This window comes from Alligator mississippiensis, chromosome 2 (assembly GCF_030867095.1).
Source record: "Alligator mississippiensis isolate rAllMis1 chromosome 2, rAllMis1, whole genome shotgun sequence".
NCBI lineage: Eukaryota > Metazoa > Chordata > Crocodylia > Alligatoridae > Alligator > Alligator mississippiensis.
In genome coordinates, this window is record NC_081825.1 from 163,310,736 (window position 1) to 163,332,548 (window position 21,813).

Sequence of the window (21,813 nt, forward strand, 5' to 3'; positions counted from 1 at the left end):
TTTCTTTTATTTCTATGGTCTTCAAAGAGCAACAGGATAATAATTAAACAAAAATTAAGTACCTGAAACAACTCTTAAAGCAAGTTTTCACATTGGTTAGCTAGTGTTAAAGTGATATCACAAAAATAAAGCCATCACTTATCTCAGAAAACTAGAGGTACCCAATTTTTCACATGGTTTCATGCTGCTTACCCACTTTCAATACCACCTCTATAGTCTCTCCATGTTTCTAACAAAATCCTGAATGTCAGACTAAATCTTGAGTTGTACAGAGTTGTTCCCTTTTAACTACTCATCAACTTTCACCTGGTGTCCACAAAAAATGAATAGAGTGACTATGGGAGGTAGTTTGAAGCAAATGGATGCCTCTGCACCTTATAGGAGTCCTATATCTAGGACCTCTTAGCTTATAAAAGAAGTAAATACACTTGCTGGATAAAGAGGCTTAATGCTCCACATTCAACACCTGCTACTTAGCTGTTCTCCAAGATCTGTTCTACTGCTGTCCCTCAGATAATACTGAGGAAAGGAGTTCAGAAAACACACAAAGGTAGGCAACAAAAAGGAGTTAGTTTTTCAAACTGCAGTTCCACACCTACATAAGAACAGAAGTGATGGGTAGAAAGTTTCCTTTTCAAAACTAAAACACCAAGAAAGTTTAGGGATCTTGCAGAAAACAAATACCATACAGTGTTCCAATTATTTTTCCTGCCAAACTCCTGCCTGCTGCTCAAGGCATTACAAAATTGTCCTTTTGATGACAAACTAGTAACATACAAAATTCTGCAGGCATGTAAAAACCAAAAATATCAGTTTTCCCAATAGAGTATATTTTAAGTTCAAAATTAAATAAACTGCATAGAAAACTGTTCAACACATACAATCTTCAGTTATTATAGGAATTTCTTTAGTATTCAATGCACCTAGAACTTGAGATTTTATTTCAATTGTTAGCACCAAAAACGTGTTAAAAATAATATCTTAATACCTGATAACAACACTACAATAATCAAACCAGGGTACTATATTAGGTGATATTCCTCCTATTTTAGTGCATTAAAACTAGAAATCTGTTGCTATTTGAGAAGCTAAATATATTAAACAAGAACTGAAGTTGTGGTTTCTCAGCTAACGTGAAAATGTTATTCAGATCTACAATCAGGTGTTGAGGTTGTTTCTATGTAGTACTGTAATTGTAAGCAAAAATCTCATTGCTTTAAGTTTACCATGATGCTATTTTTGACTCCACAGTTGCACATAGCACATTCAATACTTCTGTCAGGGCTTGTCTGACCAGTGACTCGGTATAAAGTTAAGATGAAATAGCTAAGGCAGTGAAGTTAATGCACATGAAGAGTATCCATACATGTGACCATATTTATTCAAATATAAGACGAAGTATTTCCCCAATCAGCATTGAGGGAAAAACCCCATGTCTTATATTTGTATATGAAGTAGAGAGGGAAGCAGGCAGCTGCTATGGCTCTGACTGAGTCCAGGTTGGAGCCAGAATCAGACCCACAGAAGCCTCTTGCAGCTTCTGCCCCCCGGCCACTCCCTTCCCTCCCACTCTGGCTTGGGCTTGGGCCTTTCCAAAGCATAGAGCACATGGAAACTCCTTCCCCTGCCTGACCAACCAGCAATGTACTCTGTTGCATTGCCTGCCCGGCCAATAAGCAGTGTTGACACTGCTGCATGGCCAGGCATGGACTCAGGTTCAACAAGTGCTGTGTTCCAGGACAAAGCAGCCAGAGCAGCATTTGACAGTAAAGGGAGGGAGTGGGGGGAAGAGGCAGAAACTAGGGAGAAGGGCAGAAGCTGTGTCAAGCTGGGGATGAGGGGTGCACATGGCAAGGGGAGCAGGAAAGTTGCAAGGTTGAAGTGGACAGGGCAAAGGGGCCACCAACTCCATGCCTCAGCCACTGCTTTCCCTGTTGCAGCAGGGGGTGGGGATGGATTCAAGACAACCCTCAAACACTTAGATGCTATATCTAGAAAATAACAACAAATATATAAATTTGCCAAATATAGAATCCAACTATTGGGAGGTCATCTTGCATTCGAGTAAATACAGTAAAGTAGCACACGTTTGTTCCACTCCTTTATGTAACTGTTCTTAACTTCTTGAATGCCTGCAGACCACTACTCAGAGCTGTTATTTTCCAAATTTTCATTCAATCTGAAGATAAGCAAAGCCCAGCATGCTACCTGAGGATTGCCTATATGCAGGAAAAGTCTCAAAGGTTTTGTCTACAACAGAGGTGGGAAATTATTTGAGCACAAGGGCCACACAGGGACTTTTGATAAGCTGTCATGGGTCAGGTCAGTACTGTTCCGTCTCCCCTTCCCCCACCCTGCAACAACGCATCCTAACTCCCTCTGGGGCTTTGTGCACAGGCAGGGAGCAGTGTTCAGGACCAGGACAGGCAGGTGAGACCACAATCAAGGAGCTGGGTGTGGGGCAGTGACAGCTTGGGGCCAGGGCCCAAGCTGAGGCACAATCCACTCCCTGCATGCTCTACCCTGTGAGGGTGGGTGGGTGTAGAGGCAGGGCAGTGGAAGAAGCTTCAGCAGAGCAGTTCCTGCCCAAGGTCTAGCTCCCAGCTGCCTTCCAATTGCTCCGCCTGATTACAGGTGGTTGCTTATCGCACTGGGTGGGTGGAGCAGGGACTGCAGCCTGAGCACTGAGGTAGGAGCTGCCCAGCTAAAGCCCCCCCACTGCTCAGAACAGTGCAGCAGGAGGAGCCACAGCTGGAGGAGAGGGAAACAAAACAGCCCCACCAGCCTGGGGTCCAGCCAGCTGGGTACCACTCTGCTCCCCTCATCTCCTTCTCTTGCTGCCCTGATCTGGTGCGGGAAGGCTGTGGTGGCTTCAGGCAGGTGGCTCCTGCTGGAGGCAAGGGGAGCAGAGCAGCACAAGGAACAGCCCCACCAGAAGCTGTGCACGCTGGTCAGGACCCAAGCTGGTGGACATGGATGGGGCTCAGGCCCACAGACTGCCATGGAGGCAGATGCAGGCCAGATCCACTCAGTTGGTGGGCTGGAACCAGCCCACAGGCCAGATTTTGCCCACCTCTGGTCTACACAGACAAACTGCAATTAGAAAATGGTCTATTTCAGTTTAGTTAAAGAAAGTGTGTCAAAACTCAAATGAGCTGTTAGGCTAAATCTAGACCTCAAGGTGTTCATGCTACTCACCACTGATTTGCATGCCAAACTGCAATCAAAAACTGAAAATTAAGGGAGGAGTGAGGGAAGAAGGGGCAGGGCAACATTAACCCACTGGGGAAGAAGGGGCAGAGCAGCACTGACCCACCTCCACCAGCAGTATGTTTGACACCTTTAGTTTAAACCCATTCCTAGATCACCTACATGGCAAGCCAAACAAAAATATGAAACCTAATTAAAAAAAAATGGGTGGCTGGCACTCCCTGCAGCAGCCCCAGCCTTCTGTTGGAGGCAGGGGGCTGTAGACCCATGTCCCTAGCAGCTAGGGACCGCCCCCCTCTGGCAGGGCTGGGGGGGTGGAGGGGGGAGAGGGAATGAGGAGTCTTTCATTTTAACCACAGATTTTGGGGGTTTTCATCAGAGAATTTGTAATTTTTTAACCATAAAAAAAACCAGGATCCCTGGTTATCATATAAACTAAACTAACTCAGATGGAAAACTGCTTTGAGTTTGTTTGAGCTGACAAGACTCAGCTAGTTTGAGGAGAACTGCACCTCATTCTCTTAAGGTAATGAGAGAAATCAGAGTTAGTCTCAATTCTCATTATTATGCTTAAGCAGAATATTATAAAGTGAGGCTTATTCTGAAGACAAACATCTAGTTGAAAACTGATACTGACATTGACAATACAGCTACCTAGTTATGTTCTTGAAAATGTGATTTTAAGCAAAACAATGTTAAGAGAATCCGATTATATCACAGTAGTTGCCTACTAGCAGGCAGCGGCCAAACACTGTGCGAATTCAAACAAATATGTTCTCTAACAGATAAGCAACGTAATAATGAAACAACTTCAACCAGGACATTAAGTGAGGAGTAGCCGTATGTTGTTCAAGACAGTTTCCACACCTGCTTTTATAAATATTTTTCATCAACATGGTTGCTCCCAGAGATTCAGAGATACTAAGTATAAACTTTTCTAGGTAAAGCATATGCATTCTCATAATTTAAACACATTCCCAAGCAGCAGATTACCCATATTGCAATTCAAGTATTTTTTATACATAGACACAAGTGACTACGCTACCAAGAGTAAGTTATGATACAAAATGCCTCCCAAAGTCTTAGTTTCTTCTTAGCTTCTTCATGTACAAGAAACAGGAGAAGCTGAATCCAAGTAAAATATTCTTATTACATACTTCATATACCAGAAGCAGAGGTTCTAATCAGATCAGCACCTCAAGAGCTGTACAAAGTAAGGTAAGTATCAAACATTAAGAAAAAACAAAGAAAGGAAATTTGAAAGAAATAGTAATAAAAATATGGATTTATCAGGCCAAGAACATTAAAAAAAAAATCTCTATTAGCTATGTCAGTTTCCTTGTAGGCAGAATATTGATTAAAGATTTGAAAAGACAGGGTAGAAGATCTAAGAACTAATTCTGGAAGGCTGGTTTAAGACAGCCTAGAAAGATAAAAACAAAAACCCCCAAATAAACAACCCAGAAATGCCCTGGAAAAGGTACTTGTGGGAAACTGTATAAGCAGAGGCTGACATCATCAGACAGCCAGAGTGACACAGCAAAATAAAGGGCAAATATGCAGAAAAAGAGCTAGGTTTCTGTAAAGTGTCTTTTAGCAGAAAACAAATGTTATATTTGATTACTAAAGAAAAGAGGGGCCTGTGCTGACATGTCAGAACATGTACTAGAGCAAATCAAAGCATACAGACCACCAAGTACTCTTCAAGCACTGTGGTTTTAAGTTACTGATGCAGGTCTCCCACCAATGATATCTGAGATTTGTCTGATGATTTTCAAATACTCTCTAACCAACTAAAAAATAAGCATTCCATGCGCTACTACACTCTATGCAGTAGTAGATAATTTTGGGGGCAAACTGAACTGCAAACAACACTGAGTTACACAGCAGGGAAGAGTCAAAAAGCAGTGTGGTCTAGAGAGATTAGAGCCATAGCAGCTGCAGGAAACAAAGGGAAGATTTAGTTTTGAAGGCAAGATTTGCACCCAGAAAGTTGAATAGAACAGATAAACAAATTATAACCAAGCACTTATACTCATCACTTTTAAGTTGGCAGGGAAACAATTCACAAATATCACTTTGGAAGCTGTTCTTAAGCAACCAAAAACACCTACAAAAACCATTTAATCAGACTGTCAGCCTGTGACAAACATATTATAAACACTCCTTTATTATCTAGTTAAAAGAGCCCTAAAGTTTTATTTTAAAAAATGTAACTTAGTATTATAAAACATCTATTTTCAAGTAAAATTCAAAAGCAATAAAATATAAACCAACTTAACAGCAAGCATCTCAGGTCTAAGACTGCATTTCACCCTCTATATTTGGAGAGAACCAACTTCTTGCTATTTTTGTGATGGTGGAGTCACTAGGATGAACAAAGAAAAAATTCTGGCACATAACATAAATCTGTGATGGAACCAAACAGGCCAGTTTTTAAATCTATTAATTTTAGAAGTGGTCATTATTAAAAACAAAATCTATTTTAGACAAGTTCCCACTAACCTATCCTGTTTTCTGGATAGATTCACAACACACATTTCACAGAGGAATACAGTCCTATAAACAAATGCTCAAGTACTCTGAAACTGAACAGGACTTTTCAATAAGAAAAAAAACCTATTAAAATTTATAAATTGTCCATCTCTTCCCAAATATCAGAAGCCATTATTTTGGTCACAATCCCATATTTAAAAGAAAAATAATTAACATCAAAATTGAATGTTCAGTTTTATGATACTATGCTTCCAGAAACACACCTGAATTTGAAACCACCACTTGCATACCAAATTTATTCCAACAGAAGTTCACTTTTACCAGCAGAGATGGCAGTTATGCTGGTATGTTGGTCATACATCTTCACCCCCCTCAACCAACATGGCTATGCAAAGAGAGCCTTTAACTGAAGACCTGGCCTCAGTGACCTTATGATATCTTAACAGTGACCTAGAACTGCAAAATTCAAAACATTTTATAGTATGAAAATTTAACTGTTAGCAGAAGCGCCAAATCAAAATCAGATGCAACAGAACTTTTATAGATAATGAGATGTCTTATCCAGAAACAGTCATTTTAAATTTCTACATAAAAAAAAAAAAAGATGGGGAAAGCAGCGTTTCGCATATCTGAGGACACCCAAGTTAAATGTTTTGTTTCACTCTGTATCAAACACACTTGAAAGACACGGACCACAAGTCAACCCAACCAAATCAACCATGAATGAAAATGCCTCTGCCTTGTGCATCTTGCATGTCACCTGCTGCAGAAAGTGAACTTTAGTCTTGGCACGTAAAATTTCCAAAGACTGCAAATCAGACTAGATGGAGTCATCATAGCAAACTAAGGTCTTAACTCACTTTATACAGGCCTGGATTAGTGCCAAGAAGGGTATAAGGAAGCACTGAGTTTCAAGGTCTGGAGATTCCACTTTTCCAATGACACAACACCGATCTCTGGCTCTGGTGGGTAGTGAAGCAGATCCTTAATTCATATCATTCTCATTAAGAAACTCTTTTTGCTACACTTTATTGTCAAACCTGAGCCATTTGTATTGGAAAGCACTGCTTTTGGTGAAAGCAGCGTGCAGTCTTAGTACCTGGATAACTGGATACTTATAAACCAGGCTGACCAACTTCTGAGGTACTGGGGGCCGCATGAGTCAACCACAGGTCCCCTGGGTCACATGCTACATAGATGTTTCCCCCCTTCCTCCCCACCACTGCACCATGCACCTACTCAGGTGAACCCTCCCCACAGCTGCACTGTGCACTCACATGGCACCAGGTTCACCCTCAGCTCCCCAAGCCAAACTGCACTGCCCCACCGCCTGGGGCAGGGATAGGAAGCAGGAGATGGAGAAAGGAGGGGGAACCCAGGGACTCTGGCTGTGTTGCAGTCAGAGCAATTGATGTGTCAGCCCAACAGAAGCCCAAGAAGCACAACAGCCCTGCTATAAACTTTAACTTTCTGAGATAGAGAATCTTAAAAACAAAAGTAAAAAATGCAAACAAAACATCACTTTACAGGTATACCTCATAACTTAAGTCTGGTTATACCAAAACTAAAAGTCCTAAACAGTGGCCTTGGATATTGTATAACCGATTCCAGTAGTGGAAAAAACCAACCAAGAACAAGACACTGACCTGAGTAGCTGACAGTCCCTGCTCCACAAAGCTTATAATCTACATAGAGTTCTTGAAACAAAGTTATGTTTTATTTTTTTAAATGTTTTAAATATCAGATCTGCTACACATTTGAGAGCCTGCCTTGGCATACACCTGACCATAAATTATTCTTGTGAACAGACGCCTGAGTTTCAGATGCATTTTACTGCAAGTTGATGACAAAGCACACCAGGGAGTCCCTTAGCCTGTTTTAATAATATCCACTAATGCAAGGGGAACAAGTTTTGATGGCAGATTCACCAGGAATTGTTTTTCTGAAATTATTTAAATACTGTAGCTGTAATACAAGTCCACACTTTCTACTTGCAGTGATTTTAAGAGCTTTTACATTTTTAAGGGCTTTATTCAACATTAGATGCGAGGTATAGGATACAAGCTTCATTTGTCCTTATTTTAGTCAAACTAGTCAATCAAGACACCACTATTATGATGTGTAACATCAAATAATGACAGCACTATAGTACTTGAGAAGTGCCCAAGAAAAGGCTTCCAGAATATTCAGGATACTATGATTTTCTACCTTCTTGGCAGGCTCAAAATGAGGAGGAGCAAATATTTCTGCCTCCCCACCCCAAAATTTAGCATATTTTAAAACCATCCTGCTTCAATCATGGGATACCTCATTTGGGAACTTGGCTGCTGCACTGCACAAGAACATCCCTGAAACAGGAGAGCATCACAGAGCTCCCTAAATCCCACTGTGCCACTAAAACTTTTTCTCTGGAAGTGATTTAAACATATGGCCCTATGACTTTTTTTTCCGCATTAGCTGTTAAAAAATATTTATACACACACGTATATCACTCCACCCAGCCGGATTGAGCAATGCCATCCTCCGTACTGCACACAAACACTTCCGCCCCTTGTGAAGGCAGCGCAGGCTCTTCCAAGGCGAGGAACACAGGCCAGGCCAGAGCGGGGTTGTTGGGGGAGCAGAACAGCCAGCAGTGCCCGGGTACCGCAGCTGCCGCGCCACAGCGGCCGGGCGTGCGTGTGCATGGTGTGTGTGCGTGTCATGTTATTGCAGAAAGCCAGAGATCCCGGAAAGAGCCTGAACGGGGCGAACCCGCCGCCATCTTACAATGCGGGAAAGAAGTTACAGGCCAGAAGCGAAGGGCGAGTCGCACGGGGTACAGGCCCCGCCGGCCACGGAAGAGCCGGAGCCCACAGAAAACGGCCCCACCCTGTAAAATGGGACCCAAACGGGTGGGGGGAGATGCCGTGGCCTCAACGAGGGGCCGGCCAAGGGGAATTGCTGCCGACACCTCCGTCGAGCCCCGGAGTCGCCGCAGCGACATCGGCGCCAGCCCCCCTCCCGGGACCGAGACAAAGCCGCAGCCTCTCGCCCGGCCCGGCCGCTCCTCACCTTGTTGATGCGTTTCAGCGCCATTGTGGGTGCGGGTGCCGCCGCCGGGCCTGCCTCCGCCTCCGCTTATGCTCCGCGCCGCCGCCGGGCTCGCGCTGGGTGACGCGGCCGCTTCTCCTTCCTCCGGAAACAGCCAGGGGCGCCCGCACGGCGCAGCCCCTCCCGCCGCTGCGGACACAACGCGCCCGCGAGAGAAGCAGTGGTGAGGCCGGCCCGGCCCTGCCTTGCCCAGCCCGACCCGGCACGAGAGCGCGAGTGCAGCCGCTGCACCCGCCGCCGGTGCAAGGCCGAAAGGAGGGGGAGGGGGAGCGGGAGGGGCCACGGCTCGTGCAGGCACCGCCCCCCCTCCCGCCCCTCCCCGCCGCGGGGCGGGCCCAGCAGTGGCCGCCAACGCCCCCCCTCAGAATGGGGGGGGGGAAACGGCGGGGGGGGGCCAACCGCCGCCGCGGGCGGAGGACTTTGCGCACGCGCGGGGGGAATGTGAGGCTCCGAGCACGCAGACCCACAAGGGCGCGGGTGACGCGCTGTTCGCACGCTCATGGGGGGCGGGGAAGGAGGTCTCGCGAGAGCGAGCGCCCGCGCTCCTGTCCCTGCCCAGCGCTGCCCTGCCTTGACCTGGCCGAGGGGAAGAGGGGGGGTCGTACCTCCACCCCTCGCAGGAAGAAGCTTGTACGGGAGGGGCAGTCCCGGCTCCCTGGGGGAGGGGGAGGGGGAGATCGGCTCCGCGACTCTTGAGACACTCACGGAGCGAAGGCTCGTCCCGGCTCCCCGCGTGCCGCCACGAGCTAGGCCCCACCCCCTGCGTGCGTGCGTGCGTCAGCGTGTGCGGGAGCCCAAAATGGCGCCCGCTGCCGGATCTGCGTTGGGAGCGGCGTGCTCGTATCCCTCCGCCAGAGTGCTTTTCCGAGCGAGAGAGTCAGGCGGAAGGATGAGGGGGGACGGAAGTGGATTAGTTCAAACGGGGAGGTGCCACCTGCAGAGCGGTCGTATGGTCTCAGGTACTAACCTGAGGGCGGGTTCCTCGTATATGTGGCCTGGGAATTGCTTTGCCCGCACGTGTGTCCGCTCTCAACTTAGTGCGTGATTTACTAGTGAATTGTGTGAGACACGTGGCGAGGCAGGGGCTCCAGACTAGGCAGGAAGCCAGAAATGGGACTTTAAGGTAGAAGGAGGCACGCACAAGGCCTCGGGACTAGAGAAGACGTGATGCTTGAGGTGTGGCTTATTTTTTTACAGCCTCACCAGAGAAATGCCAAAAATGCTGAATTGCTATAACTTCCATGTTTGAGAGAGAGAGGTTGTAACCAGATGCTCCCTCAGCCTGACAAAAGGAGTTTGTATCCAAAAGCGTGCAAAGAAGAATTTTTCCAACTGTTTGGTTTAATAACAGATGGCAGAATGGCCCAAAGGACCTTGTCTGAATAATGATGATAAACCCAGAGATACACTGGCTCACCTAGTGCTGTTCTACAGGCAGCACCATGGTTTTCAACGTTAGATCCATGGGATGCTGCAGATCCAGAGGATGCGTCAAAACTTGTGGGACTCTTTTGGGGAAGGGGGTTTCCACACCCATTGATTATCTGGCTTCATCAGTGGTGGTGCTCTGTCACAGTCTCTCAATTCTTGGTGTAGGCAACTGGAAAAACAAAAATCCATTAACGAAGGTGTTTTCAGCTCTGAATTGTGTAATTTCCTTTGTGCAAGCTTAGTTATGATTAGATCTCAAAGGAGGAGCCTCAAGGTACTTAGGTAAGGCAGCAACCACGTAAGAAAGTAAAGACAAACAACGGGAAAGTTTAGAGTAGGGGACTCTTTCAAGGCAATGAAGAGAGGTTTAGTTATTAATAAATAGTAGGGCTATGCGAAGCTTTGGTGGCTGATTCGATTCGGCCTGATTCAGCGACCGAATCTCTGAATCGAATCAGGAGACCCTTTAATCTCTCAGAATTGAATCAGAAGCCTCTGATTTGATTTGGAGAGATTCAATTATTTGGCCACAGATACAGCTTTATATGTTTTTTCTACATACCTTGAGGTACCAGGTGCAGGTATTGAACACTGAGATGGTGAGGTGGATGGAGCATCCCACAGGAGGGGTCCCCCATGTGGTTGGCAGCAGACTCTTAAGTGGACCAGAAGTACATCCGGTACACTTCCAGGTTCGCTGTGGAGCACACAGGGGACCCCCCCGGCCCCCTGGCTCGGCAGCTGGTGACTCCTGGGTCTAAGGGGGCACCCAGGGTCCCCTGTGGCGGATCACTGAGCCGGGAGGGCACGGCAAGGTCCCCCACGCGCTTGGCGGTGGACCTGGAAGTGGACTACCTCTGAGCATGTGTGGGACCCCCCCACACGGTTCCATGGGACACTCCATCCGCCCCACCATCTTGGCATTCACAAGCTGCGCCTAGTACTTGAGGTACGTATAAAACGTATATAAAAACACAAAACTGTATATGGCCTAATCGCTGATTCTCCAAATCAGAATTGAATCTTCAGATTGGGCCAAATCAAATCGGGATGGTGATCTGAATCAGTGAACCAAATCACTGTCCCCCGAATCTGGCAGAATCAGAATCCGAATTGAATGCTATCTGCTTTGCACACCGCTAGTAAATATAGTCTTGAGAAATAGCAAGGATACATAATTGAGAAACAAAGCCAAGCAGCCATATTATTTTATGAATCTGAGCTTGTTTTTGTTGTGTTGACTTTAGTATTACTGTAATAGTACTGTCAAACATAAGAAAGATTCTACTTGTTGCAGAGGATATGTATCTTGTATGATAACTATTTTCCATGCCCAGTGTAGGTCTCATATCATTCCTGTTATCCCACTTTTAAATCAGTCTCTATACCAGTGGTTTTCAACTTTTTTTTAAGGAGTGTACCCCTTCTGGTGGGTACCCCTCATGGATTGTACCCCCTGGATGGGCAGGGGGGTGTCCCCCTGCGGCCAGTTGAGGGGGGGGGGCTGGAGCCCCACTGCTGGTCAATGAGCAGCACGTAGCGGCGCACTTCCAGGGTATGTGATGGCAGCACAGAGAAGCGGGGGTATTAGGAAGTCCGCTGCCATGCTTCCCAAGTACCCCTGCTTCTCTGCGCCACTGCCATGTACCCCCTGGGGTCTTCCCAAGTACCCTGAGGGGTACGTGTACCCCTGGTTAACATCCCCTGCTCTATACCATATAATTACGATATTCCACAGAACTGACCTGAACCAGTCTTTTATTAGTGTTGACAGCTTTCTAAGCCAGGGGTTGGCAACCAGTGGCCTACAGGCTGGATCTGGGCGGCAGAGCCCAGCTCGTAGACATGGGGCATCAGTAACACTTGGTGGGAGAGGCTTCTTCCTTGCTACAGCAGGGAGGAACAGTGGCAGTGGTCAGGTCCTAGCACTCACCTACCTGCATGTGATCCAAGATGTGTTGTTTTGGCCCGCAGCCCAAAAAGGTTGCCAACTGCTATTTTAAACCATTAAAGCACATTGTCATTCCTTAGAGGAGGTAGACAGTTGTGACTGAAGTGCCCCACAGTCCCTCTTAATTAATTTTCAGACTTCATGTGTTTCCCACCCTTTTTTGACTCCAAGGGTAAGTGGGGTCCTGCTTTGACCAAGGGGCTACACTAGATGACCTCGTGAGGTCCCTTCCAGCCCTGTTTTCCTATGATCCTAAGTCTTAATGACTCTGCCAAACTATTTCAATTGGCTGTTGGACCACACACAAGCAATCACATTTTTCATGAAAAATTATAAAATGGTCCCTTTCTGAAAGTTGACTGGCTTCTGAATAGCCCTATTTGGGATAGCAGACTTACGTTGTTAATCTTTATGTAACATAGTAAAGAGTGAAAATGGAACATGAAAAAAGTCATGCTACTTAAATTTCTTATTTCAGTATTTATATTAAAAACATATGTTTTCAAATCAAGTGCATGGAATGAAATCTTGAGAATGTTTAATAAAATAATTACTGAGCACACAATGTACATGGTGAATTAAACCTATAACTAACAGCCACAATTTAAAAAAAATGTAATGTAAAACACTGTTAACACAATGCTTGATAATTTAAATGCACTAAAATCATGAATATTTTTATTTATACAAGATTATTCAGACTGAAAACATGTCCTTCCCTTTCCCGCCCTCCCAATTAATTTACCCTTCAGACTAATAAGGAAACTGTACTTTTGTTAACTTTTAAAATAATTAATATTTAGTATTTAATTGATAATAGTGAGAGCACTCACAGGTAATGGTTTACAGGGTGAGGCTTAATATAGATTTGTACTTAGCACAGGTGAGTGGTTGCAGACCTTTGACATAAGACATTTGATGACAGGCAGCAATAAAAACATGCTAGTGGGAATAGTTACAATTTCTGGATTCAATTAAAAGACAGTCTTAATAAGCTGTTGGGTAGTGGGATTGTTATTCATGTAATTTGGCTAGTCCCTATATGCCTTTTCAGCCTGCTGTAATTGTTATTAAATCTGCTATTAAATCTAGAAATAACCTTTGATTCCCTCCCCTATCCTCTGCCATAAACAATAAAACAAATAGGTAATGGCTTTAATATGACAGGTGGCTTAGAGGCCTCTAGCTCATCATAAAGGAGTTCCTGAGTACCTGCTCAAGAGATTTTTCTTGTACCATCCTACCACGTGTGGATTTTGAAAAGGGGTTATAGATGGTGAGGTGCATCAACCCATATAACACAATACATATTTTTCTACAGTTAAAAATAAACTAGAAGCTTTACTACTATGCTAGGGGCCTAGGGCTGTATTATTCTGTTTAAGATTGAAGAAAAAACAAATACAACTCATAGGAATAAGTTAAAAACAATTTGCACTGCTGTGAAACAGGAGCTTCATTACCAGAAGCAGCTAACATACAGCAGAACTGCAGAACAAAAGCTAGCTTGATTGGTAGAACATCAAGACTATTGAAAAGAAGAGAGGGTCATTAACACCTGTGGAATGAAAAGTTTAGAAGGGATCAAAAGGCAACTGAGTGTAGTGAATGAAAACTGAGTGCCTTCTCGACCACGGTAATGTGGATGGCTGCTTCTAGTTCCAATGTAGCTTCAGGCCCTTGTAGCACTGCTAAAAAAGGGAAGTTTAGACAGAAAATATGTCCACTTAATAGTAGAAGCCACAGAACAACAGAATAGGCTTGCAACAGTGTTGGTTCAGACATCCAGAGTTTGTTATGGAAAATTGTTGATAGAATAAAAATGCTGCAAAACACAACAAGAAGATGGGTTTGTCACACTAGATCACTCAACTAGTCTTTTCTTGATTTATTTTTATCCAAAATTCCAGAAAATTCCAGTTCCTGCTAAAAGATTTTCTGAGTTTAGAAAACAACTCTTGTGTCAAAGGACCAGAAATATGGCAGAAAATGTTAAAGAAACATCACTAAATACACAGCATGGAGTACCCAGCAACTGATTGGGCTTGTTTTAATGTAGGGATAATGTATCTGTTTTATTCATAGATGTGTGATCCAAAGTCTGTTTAAGTCAATTGCTGCCATTGTGAAACAAAAAAGATCCATGAGGAAGAATGGACAATGCAGTTTTTTGTAAATAAAAGTTATGCCATTTTTGTGAGGTAAGACAGTAGATAGCTAAGCTGTAAAAGATTTTTGCATGTTAGTGGGCTCCCCTTGAGTCCATGACAACCCTACAGCAAGGTGTGCCATAAAAGTGGTTGTAGGTAGGAACAGGACTAGTGTTTTTGTAATTCATAGACTTACCTCTGAGAGGGTAACAAAATTTAGAGCACATATGAGAGGACCAAGACTGGACAAACAACTTGGAGCCACTAGCCCATGGCACCTTTACCTCAAGGGCCATCATTCCCCTTGCGCAGGGGAGGAAGAAGAGCCTTGAGGCCCACGCTCTCCTCTAGGTTCCAGCACAGAGACTGCGTTAAGCAGCAGAGGAACATGCCTTCCTTTCTCTACCTTTCCAGCTTGGGCATCTTGCTCTTCCACCGGTTTGCTAATACCCCTAGAGCAGCCAAAACCTTTCCACCTGTTACCCCTATATTACCTCAGCTGCAGTCCCTTATGATAGTTGTTTCTAATGCACTGCTTGGTCACAGCTGGAGAAGGTAATTAGGTTCTTTATTAACCCTTCCAGGCTACTGCTGTTTAGGGTATATACCAGATAGTAGGAAGTTTAAATTTCTGTTATGGAAGTTCAGTAATACTTTTTACATAGAAGGTCCCAGTTTGCTTAAATACATGGTGTGACAGTGGGGAGGAAATGGAAGAAGAATCTTACATGCCGAGTCAGAGGGAAGCAGTGAAACAGCGCTGAGAAACAGCACCAAGAAAATAGACGAGTGCTGGGGAAACCCCAGTGCCAGCATGGTCACACTTCATAAGCGTATGCCACCGGTGTTTCAAGAGGAAGAACCCTGTGTCCAGGTTAAAAACCCTCTGAGGAGATGGATGGACTGGAAGTGAGGTCCAGAAGTCCCAGGAGGGGCAAATGGTGGAAAGCAGCCTGTCGGCAGCAAGCCCACTGAGGCAGCTTGGAGGAGCCGAGTGACTTATCCGCACATTTGTCTTGGCAGTTAGGGACAGACGTTTGGGACCTGAGCTGGAAAGCTCGACCTGAAATGGAAGACAGAGAAGAGTTGCGAGTACAGTCGGGGGCAAGAGTGGCTTACAATGCTCCATTCTGACTGCGGACCCTGAAGTCAGAAGGGTCTCACAGGACAAGGACCTGGGTGGTCCAACTCCAAGATAAAGGACTATGAGAAGGGACTAAGCCCCAGAGTGATCTTTGAGTTGTGTATTGTTTTTGCTTTATACATTACCTACCTCAGCAGGCACTATAAGAGAGCATAGTCTTTGTGGACTTGGACATTTATTTAAGACCTTAAAGGTTGGCGTAAGGTGGCGTGCAGGGGAGGTGGAGCCCCAGAAGACGGCACCAGGGCTGGAGTAAAGATAGTACATACAAGGACTAAAAAACTTCCTCCCAATTTATATTGAAGACAAGTCATGGCAGGTGAGAGTAGCTCAGCCCCTGGCACAGATCTTCAAGAACTCCTGGGGCTGTGGTGACGTGCCCGAGGATTGGAAGAAGGCCAATGTGGTGCCTATCTTCAAGAAAGGGAGGAAAGTGGATCTGGCAAACTACAGGCCCATCAGCCTGACCCATCTATCCTGGGGAAGGTCTTAGAAAAGATTTATCAAAGAGGCCATTCTTAACAGACTGGCCGATGGCAGCATCCTGAGGGATAACCAGCATGGGTTTGTCACAGGTAGGTCTTGCTTGACCAATCTTATTTCCTTTTATGAGCAGGTGACCTATCACCTGGACAAGGGGGAAGATATTGATGTCATATACCTTGACTTTAGAAAAGCCTTCGATCTGGTATCCCATGATCACCTCTTGGCAAAACTGGCTAACTGTGGCCTCGGCCTCACCACGATCCGCTGGCCAGGGAATTGGCTTCACAGTAGGACCCAGAGGGTGGTGGTTGACAGAAGTCAATCATTGTGGTGCGCTGTGACCAATGGGGTCCCTCAAGGCTCTGTCCTTGGGCCTATACTATTCAACATCTTCATTAATGATGTGGACATTGGTATCAGAAGTGGACTGGCCAAGTTCGCCAACGACATCAAACTCTGGGGTAAAGCATCCACACCTGAGGACAGGATGGTGATCCAGGCTGACCTTGACAGGCTCAGGAAATGTGTGGACAAGAACCTGATGGTGTTTAACACTGGAAAAATGCAAGGTTCTCCACCTTGGGAAGAAAAACCTGCAGCATACTTATAGGCTTGACAGTGCTATGAAAGGGACTTGGGGGTCATGACTGACCACAAGATGAACATAAGCCTTCAGTGTGATGCTGCCCTAATGCACAGCAGCAAAAGTACAAGCTTTTTAAGTGATGCTTAATGTGCAGTAGCCTAATTTTACTGCACATTAGTGTATTAGCACGGTTGTTGCCATGACACTAATGCGCAGTAAAATAGGCTATGGCATGTTAAAGCATACATGTACGTGTGTTCATTGTGTAGTAGAGGATGGAAGCGCTGTAGACAGGTCCTCCTACAAGAGTCTACTATAGACTCCCAATGTGGGGGATCTTGGCTACATGTCTGCTTTATGGAAATGAGGGATTTCTCCCTAGCTTGCACCTTTGGGCTAAGGATAAGCAAGACTCAGGGGCATCCAAACTGTAAGACTTCTGGGCTTGTGGTCTGCATGTAGGATATCTACCATGGATTTGGAAGTATCTGAAGCCCCAGGCTGAAGAGTCTGGGACGGAGGATACTTGCTGGTGGTAGTGCCACACAGACTTGAACAATTGAGTTCTGCTCAGTCAATACATTTGGAACTGATTTGGCAAATTTTGCTGGGGACATTACATTGAATATAAGAATAAATAAAATAATAAGTACTATATATAAACAGGCATAAAAGTGCTGCTTGAAAATATGTTTCTGGACTACCTATGCTAAAACTTATAGCAGACTCAAAAAAGGTAAAATGCATCAATTCCGGATGAATTAAGTTTATTGGTACCCATAGTAATTTGTATATGGTAATATGCAAATTACCACAAGCATGTTTATTTCAAAGCCTGTGTTTTCAAGTTTCTTCCCTACTTCTATGTACAGGCAACCCACGCTTAGTGTTCTTAGTTGGTTCCTGAAAAACTGTGTGTTAAGTGAAACAAGCATTAAGCGAAACTGAAAGTATTTGACGACCCAAGATGGCGACCGCGATTGTTTTTAATGACCCGAGATGGCAACCATGAGCATTATAATGAAACTTGCTGAGCACTAAGTGAAATCATGTATCAATTTCTAATGACCGTTATAGCGCTAAGTGAAACAGAGTAAAGCGGGGGTTGCCTGTACTCAGGGAGAGTTAGGTCTTCCTTACTGTCAAAGTGGGAAGGAACTGCAGGGGAAGAAGTTGTGGGGGACAGAGGGCAAGGGGGCTACCAGACTCCCCCAGATTTATTTTCCCATAGCAATGGGTGGTGGACAATTCAAAGGAAATGTCCAATAATTATGGAATAAATATGAAATAAATTTTTCATATATAGATTCTAATTATTGAGGGGTTGTCTTATAATAATCAGGTCATCTTTTATTTGGGTAAATATGGTAGTTAAAATGTACAACTACTTGAGATATAAACAGTAAATATCTCTATCCCCATTTTAGACTTTAAGCATGGAGATATTACACAACTTGTTTAAAGTCATACAAGACATCTGTAACAAAGGCAGGACTAGCACTCAGAATACCTGAAATTTAATCTCATCTCTATCCATCCAATCACTCCTATAAAATACAGCAGGGTGACAGACTGTGCTCTTAAGGATGTTACATATTTATGTGTTTCACTAAACATGATTTGAATTTGTAATGTACTTTTTCAGCTGTAGTGTTGACAAAATAGTTTTCTTGCAGTTGAACAGACTTTCCTCCCACCTCCAAATACTTGTGGGAAGAAAGGCCTAATGTTACAATTAAATTTTTGACGGTACATTACTTTGACAAAGCCACTTTCATGTACTTACACAGATCAGCTTCTGAAAATCTGCTAGAGAATTTTTAATAGTATTCATACAGAGTATTCAGGGTTTTTTTCAACAAAGCTATCTTTGAATGGAATAGGACAGATATTCTTTTTAGTTCAGCAGGACTTTGTGCCCACAAGAATGTTTACTTTTTTACTACGATATTTTAAAGCATTGCTTCCCATACATTATGAATTAATGGACCTCTGTCATTCTTCAAATTTTTCTGTAAATCAATGTAATCAATATTATCTATATATGATATACAGCCAAGCCCTCAGATACCACTGCATTTGTACTGAAGAGAACTCCCGGGATTGCCACCTCACCAATCTTAAAAAGGCTTTCACCCAGCAAGGACACTCCTCCAGAGAGGTAGATCTCACGTTTGAAAGAGCCACCTGGATACCACGTGAAGAACTGCTGCAGTACAGAAGAAAAACCCCCACAAATCGCACACCGCTGGTTATGACGTATCACCCCTCTCTTGAACCTGTACGGAAAATCCTCAAAAAATTGCAACCCATACTAGACAGAGACCCTATTCTTAAAAAGATATTCCCAGAGCCACCCATCCTAGCCTTCAAACAAGCACCGAACCTCACCAGCCTCATCACCACAAGCAAACTTCCTCAAGCCCAGAACACACCAAAAGGATCCAGACCGTGCCAGGACAAGAAATGCAAAACCTGCCAACACATCTCCACCACCCCCACTATCACTACACCCCACAACAGAGCCATCAGCATCCCAGGATCTTACAGCTGCACCTCCAGAAATGTAATATACCTCATCCAGTGCACCAAATGTCCTGATGGAAAATATGTAGGAGAGACCAAACAACAACTGCGCACCAGAATGAACGCACACCGGAAATCCATCAAAGACAGAAATACCCAATTACCGGTGGGGGCACATTTCTCACAGGAGGGCCACTCTCTCTCCAGTCTCTCAGTCCTGATCCTCAAGGGAAACTTACACAACACTTCCCAGAGACGAGCCTATGAGCTCCATTTCATCAACCTGCTGGATACTAGAGATCAGGGACTAAACATAGACATTGGATTTTAGATACATTACAATCTGCCTGGCAACTGACTCCCCAGCCCAGCCCAGCCCAGCCCCTGGCTTGTTTACTTTTCATTCCATCCAGGAAGAGCACACACCAACTGCTGCAGCTTCCTTAGCCTGACGAAGGGTTTTTGAACCCGAAAGCTTGCTTAATAACTATTCTCCAACTATTTGGGTTGGTCTAATAAAAGATATCAAATTCACCCAAGGAACCTTGTCTGTAATCAAACTTGCACTTGAAAACACTATGAAGGTGCATGAGATCACACCTGATCCATGAACAGCTTACCATGGCCTCATGAAATACCAATGCTCTGTGGATCACAGATTAGACCTACTACTGTTTTAAAGACCCGATTCATCTCTGTGGATGTTAAAGTAGGAGATCTTTGAGCATAGCAACACTCATACAGCATAGTTACAGTGTCAGTTTTGGAGGGGAAAAAAGAAAAAAAAAATGTTGTCACAGAACTCCTAACTGCTTAGACCTTAGTTTCCCTCCTCCATACAAATGCTTTAGATCTATGAACAATGACAGCTATATGGATATTACATGCATACATACATACATGTGCATATGCATATCTATCTATACATATGACATCATGGGCCAAATACAGACAACTGGTGCAGATGATAAAATAATGTACTTGAGCTGGTCTGGGACTACTCACTGGTCAAATCTTTGCCCAGATCAATCGGTGTGGCTCCTTTGATTTTAAAGAGTTTATACCAGTTTATAGCAGTTCGAGGATCTTCTCCAGAGGGTGCTTTGCGGGAGTTTATCTTGTGCTTTATCTTGCTCTCTGTAGTTATTTTATGTTCCATTACACTGAATGCAAAAATCAATGCAGGTTTCCCTGTTTTGTAACTCACACCTTTTCCCAACCCATTTACAATCCTTGTGAAAGCTTACACCATAGGGTATGTCCAAGCACTTCTTGGGACTTACATATGCTTACAACAGTATTGTATTGGGTGCACTATCCTTATTGATGAAGACATGAGAGGACTTTAGGAAGTATTTTTCAGATATGTTAGATTCCTATTATTACCTTAATTGATTACCAACTACATCAAGTTAGTTCATACATTTGTGAACACTAGTTTTAGATGCACTGCAAATGTTGGTTTTGTTTTTTTAAAGGACAAATGTCCTTGGCATACCACAAATGCTTGTAGAATGCTCAGAATAGCTTGAATTCATTCATTCAACTAAATTAAAAATCTCAAGATAGACCCTTAAGGATAAAAGTTTGTATTGTTAACATGTGTTAGCTAACAAATCCTAACATAGTCTAAAACTCTAGTATAGTTTAGACAGTGTAGAACTGATCACATATAAAGATTCTTGAGTTACTATAGGTTTCCCTTAGCTTTCAACTCAACTACTAAAGTACATGTTAAAGTAATTTGCCTTGTACTGATTGCAGTTTTAATAAACACATAATGTACTAGTCAACATGTTAAAAAGACACCTTTTATCAAGAGAATTCCACTGATATTTACCTGGTATCCTTCAGTTTGGCAGTCATACTTTGATCGGTGTCATAAACCTAAAAGAGGTAGTGAAAACTGTTAGGTAACTTAAATTTATTGGGTTAAATTTCTCTCTCTCAATTTGACAGGATTTTTTTCCCCTACAGTATATTCTCAAGTGTTTTGTTAATTCTGTTTTAAATTAAATTGATCAAACAATGGCAACACCTCCTGAAGAAGATTATTTTATAGCTTAATAAATTCCACTGTTTGAAATTTTGGATGGCCCTGAATGACACATTGCTAAAAGAAAAATTCAAAAAACATTTTAAAGGACAAATAAAGTGGAAGAGGAAGTCCATAGAACTAATGTACCTTTTTCGTTGTGCAGGGTATGGGAGCTACATTTGGACAAAAGGTTTGATTAAAAAACCAAACATACTTGTAGGTAGGAAATATTCCAGGGGGGGTTTTTTCAGTTTTAATATTCTAGGGTTTTTTTCTTAGTATGTCATAATTAACAAAAAAAAAAAAAAGATGTCCAACAGCTTGTTTGAGCCTCAGATACCAAGGTAATTATAACCAGATAGATCTCTAAGAAAGGAATGGATATTATTCTAGTTTGCGATCATATTATAATTTGGAAAGTACTGCCTGTCTCGGCCGGGCTGAGCCGACTCAAGGTGATTCAGAATTTACCCGTTCGTCAGGGCGGGCTGGCGAATGGAGAGGCAGACGAGGTTTAATGGTTGTAAAAAACTTTACTTACGTCGCAGGTGGCTGCGACGGAAACGGTTCGGTCGTCTGGACAACAATGTGAGTTGCTCCAGCTGGCGAGGCCAATGCCAGTAAATCCGTCCGTAACTCAAGCCGGTGGGAAAAGGGTACGTCTGGGATTGCGTTCGGCGACGGGAAGAAGGATCGATAGGT

The 21,813-nt window shown here is 43.8% G+C and overlaps 2 protein-coding genes across 4 annotated transcripts in view; one reads left to right on the forward strand and one right to left on the reverse strand.

Moving 5' to 3' along the window:
- UBE2D3 (ubiquitin conjugating enzyme E2 D3) overlaps nt 1-9,595 on the reverse strand; it is a 34,914-nt gene extending 25,319 nt beyond the window's left edge. The window contains exons 1-2 of one of the 3 annotated variants that reach the window (XM_019488050.2): nt 9,505-9,595; nt 8,761-8,928 (exon numbers count right to left, since the gene is read on the reverse strand). In XM_019488050.2, the coding sequence (XP_019343595.1) occupies nt 8,761-8,784 (24 nt within the window). In that variant the 5' untranslated portion in view covers nt 8,785-8,928; nt 9,505-9,595. The other 2 variants (XM_059722347.1, XM_006272723.4) reach the window with 2 other exon arrangements.
- Nucleotides 9,552-19,612, forward strand: LOC132248635 (uncharacterized). Its single transcript, XM_059722348.1, has 2 exons — nt 9,552-9,758; nt 18,603-19,612. Exon 2 carries the CDS (start codon nt 18,802-18,804, stop codon nt 19,402-19,404), a length of 603 nt encoding a protein of 200 aa, XP_059578331.1. The 5' UTR covers nt 9,552-9,758; nt 18,603-18,801; the 3' UTR covers nt 19,405-19,612.
- The last annotated feature ends 2,201 nt before the right edge of the window (nt 19,613-21,813 follow it).

Bases quoted from the DNA above. Each gene is read 5' to 3' on its own strand.
- LOC132248635 (XM_059722348.1), top strand. From the start codon at position 18,802: ATGACGTATCACCCCTCTCTTGAACCTGTACGGAAAATCCTCAAAAAA.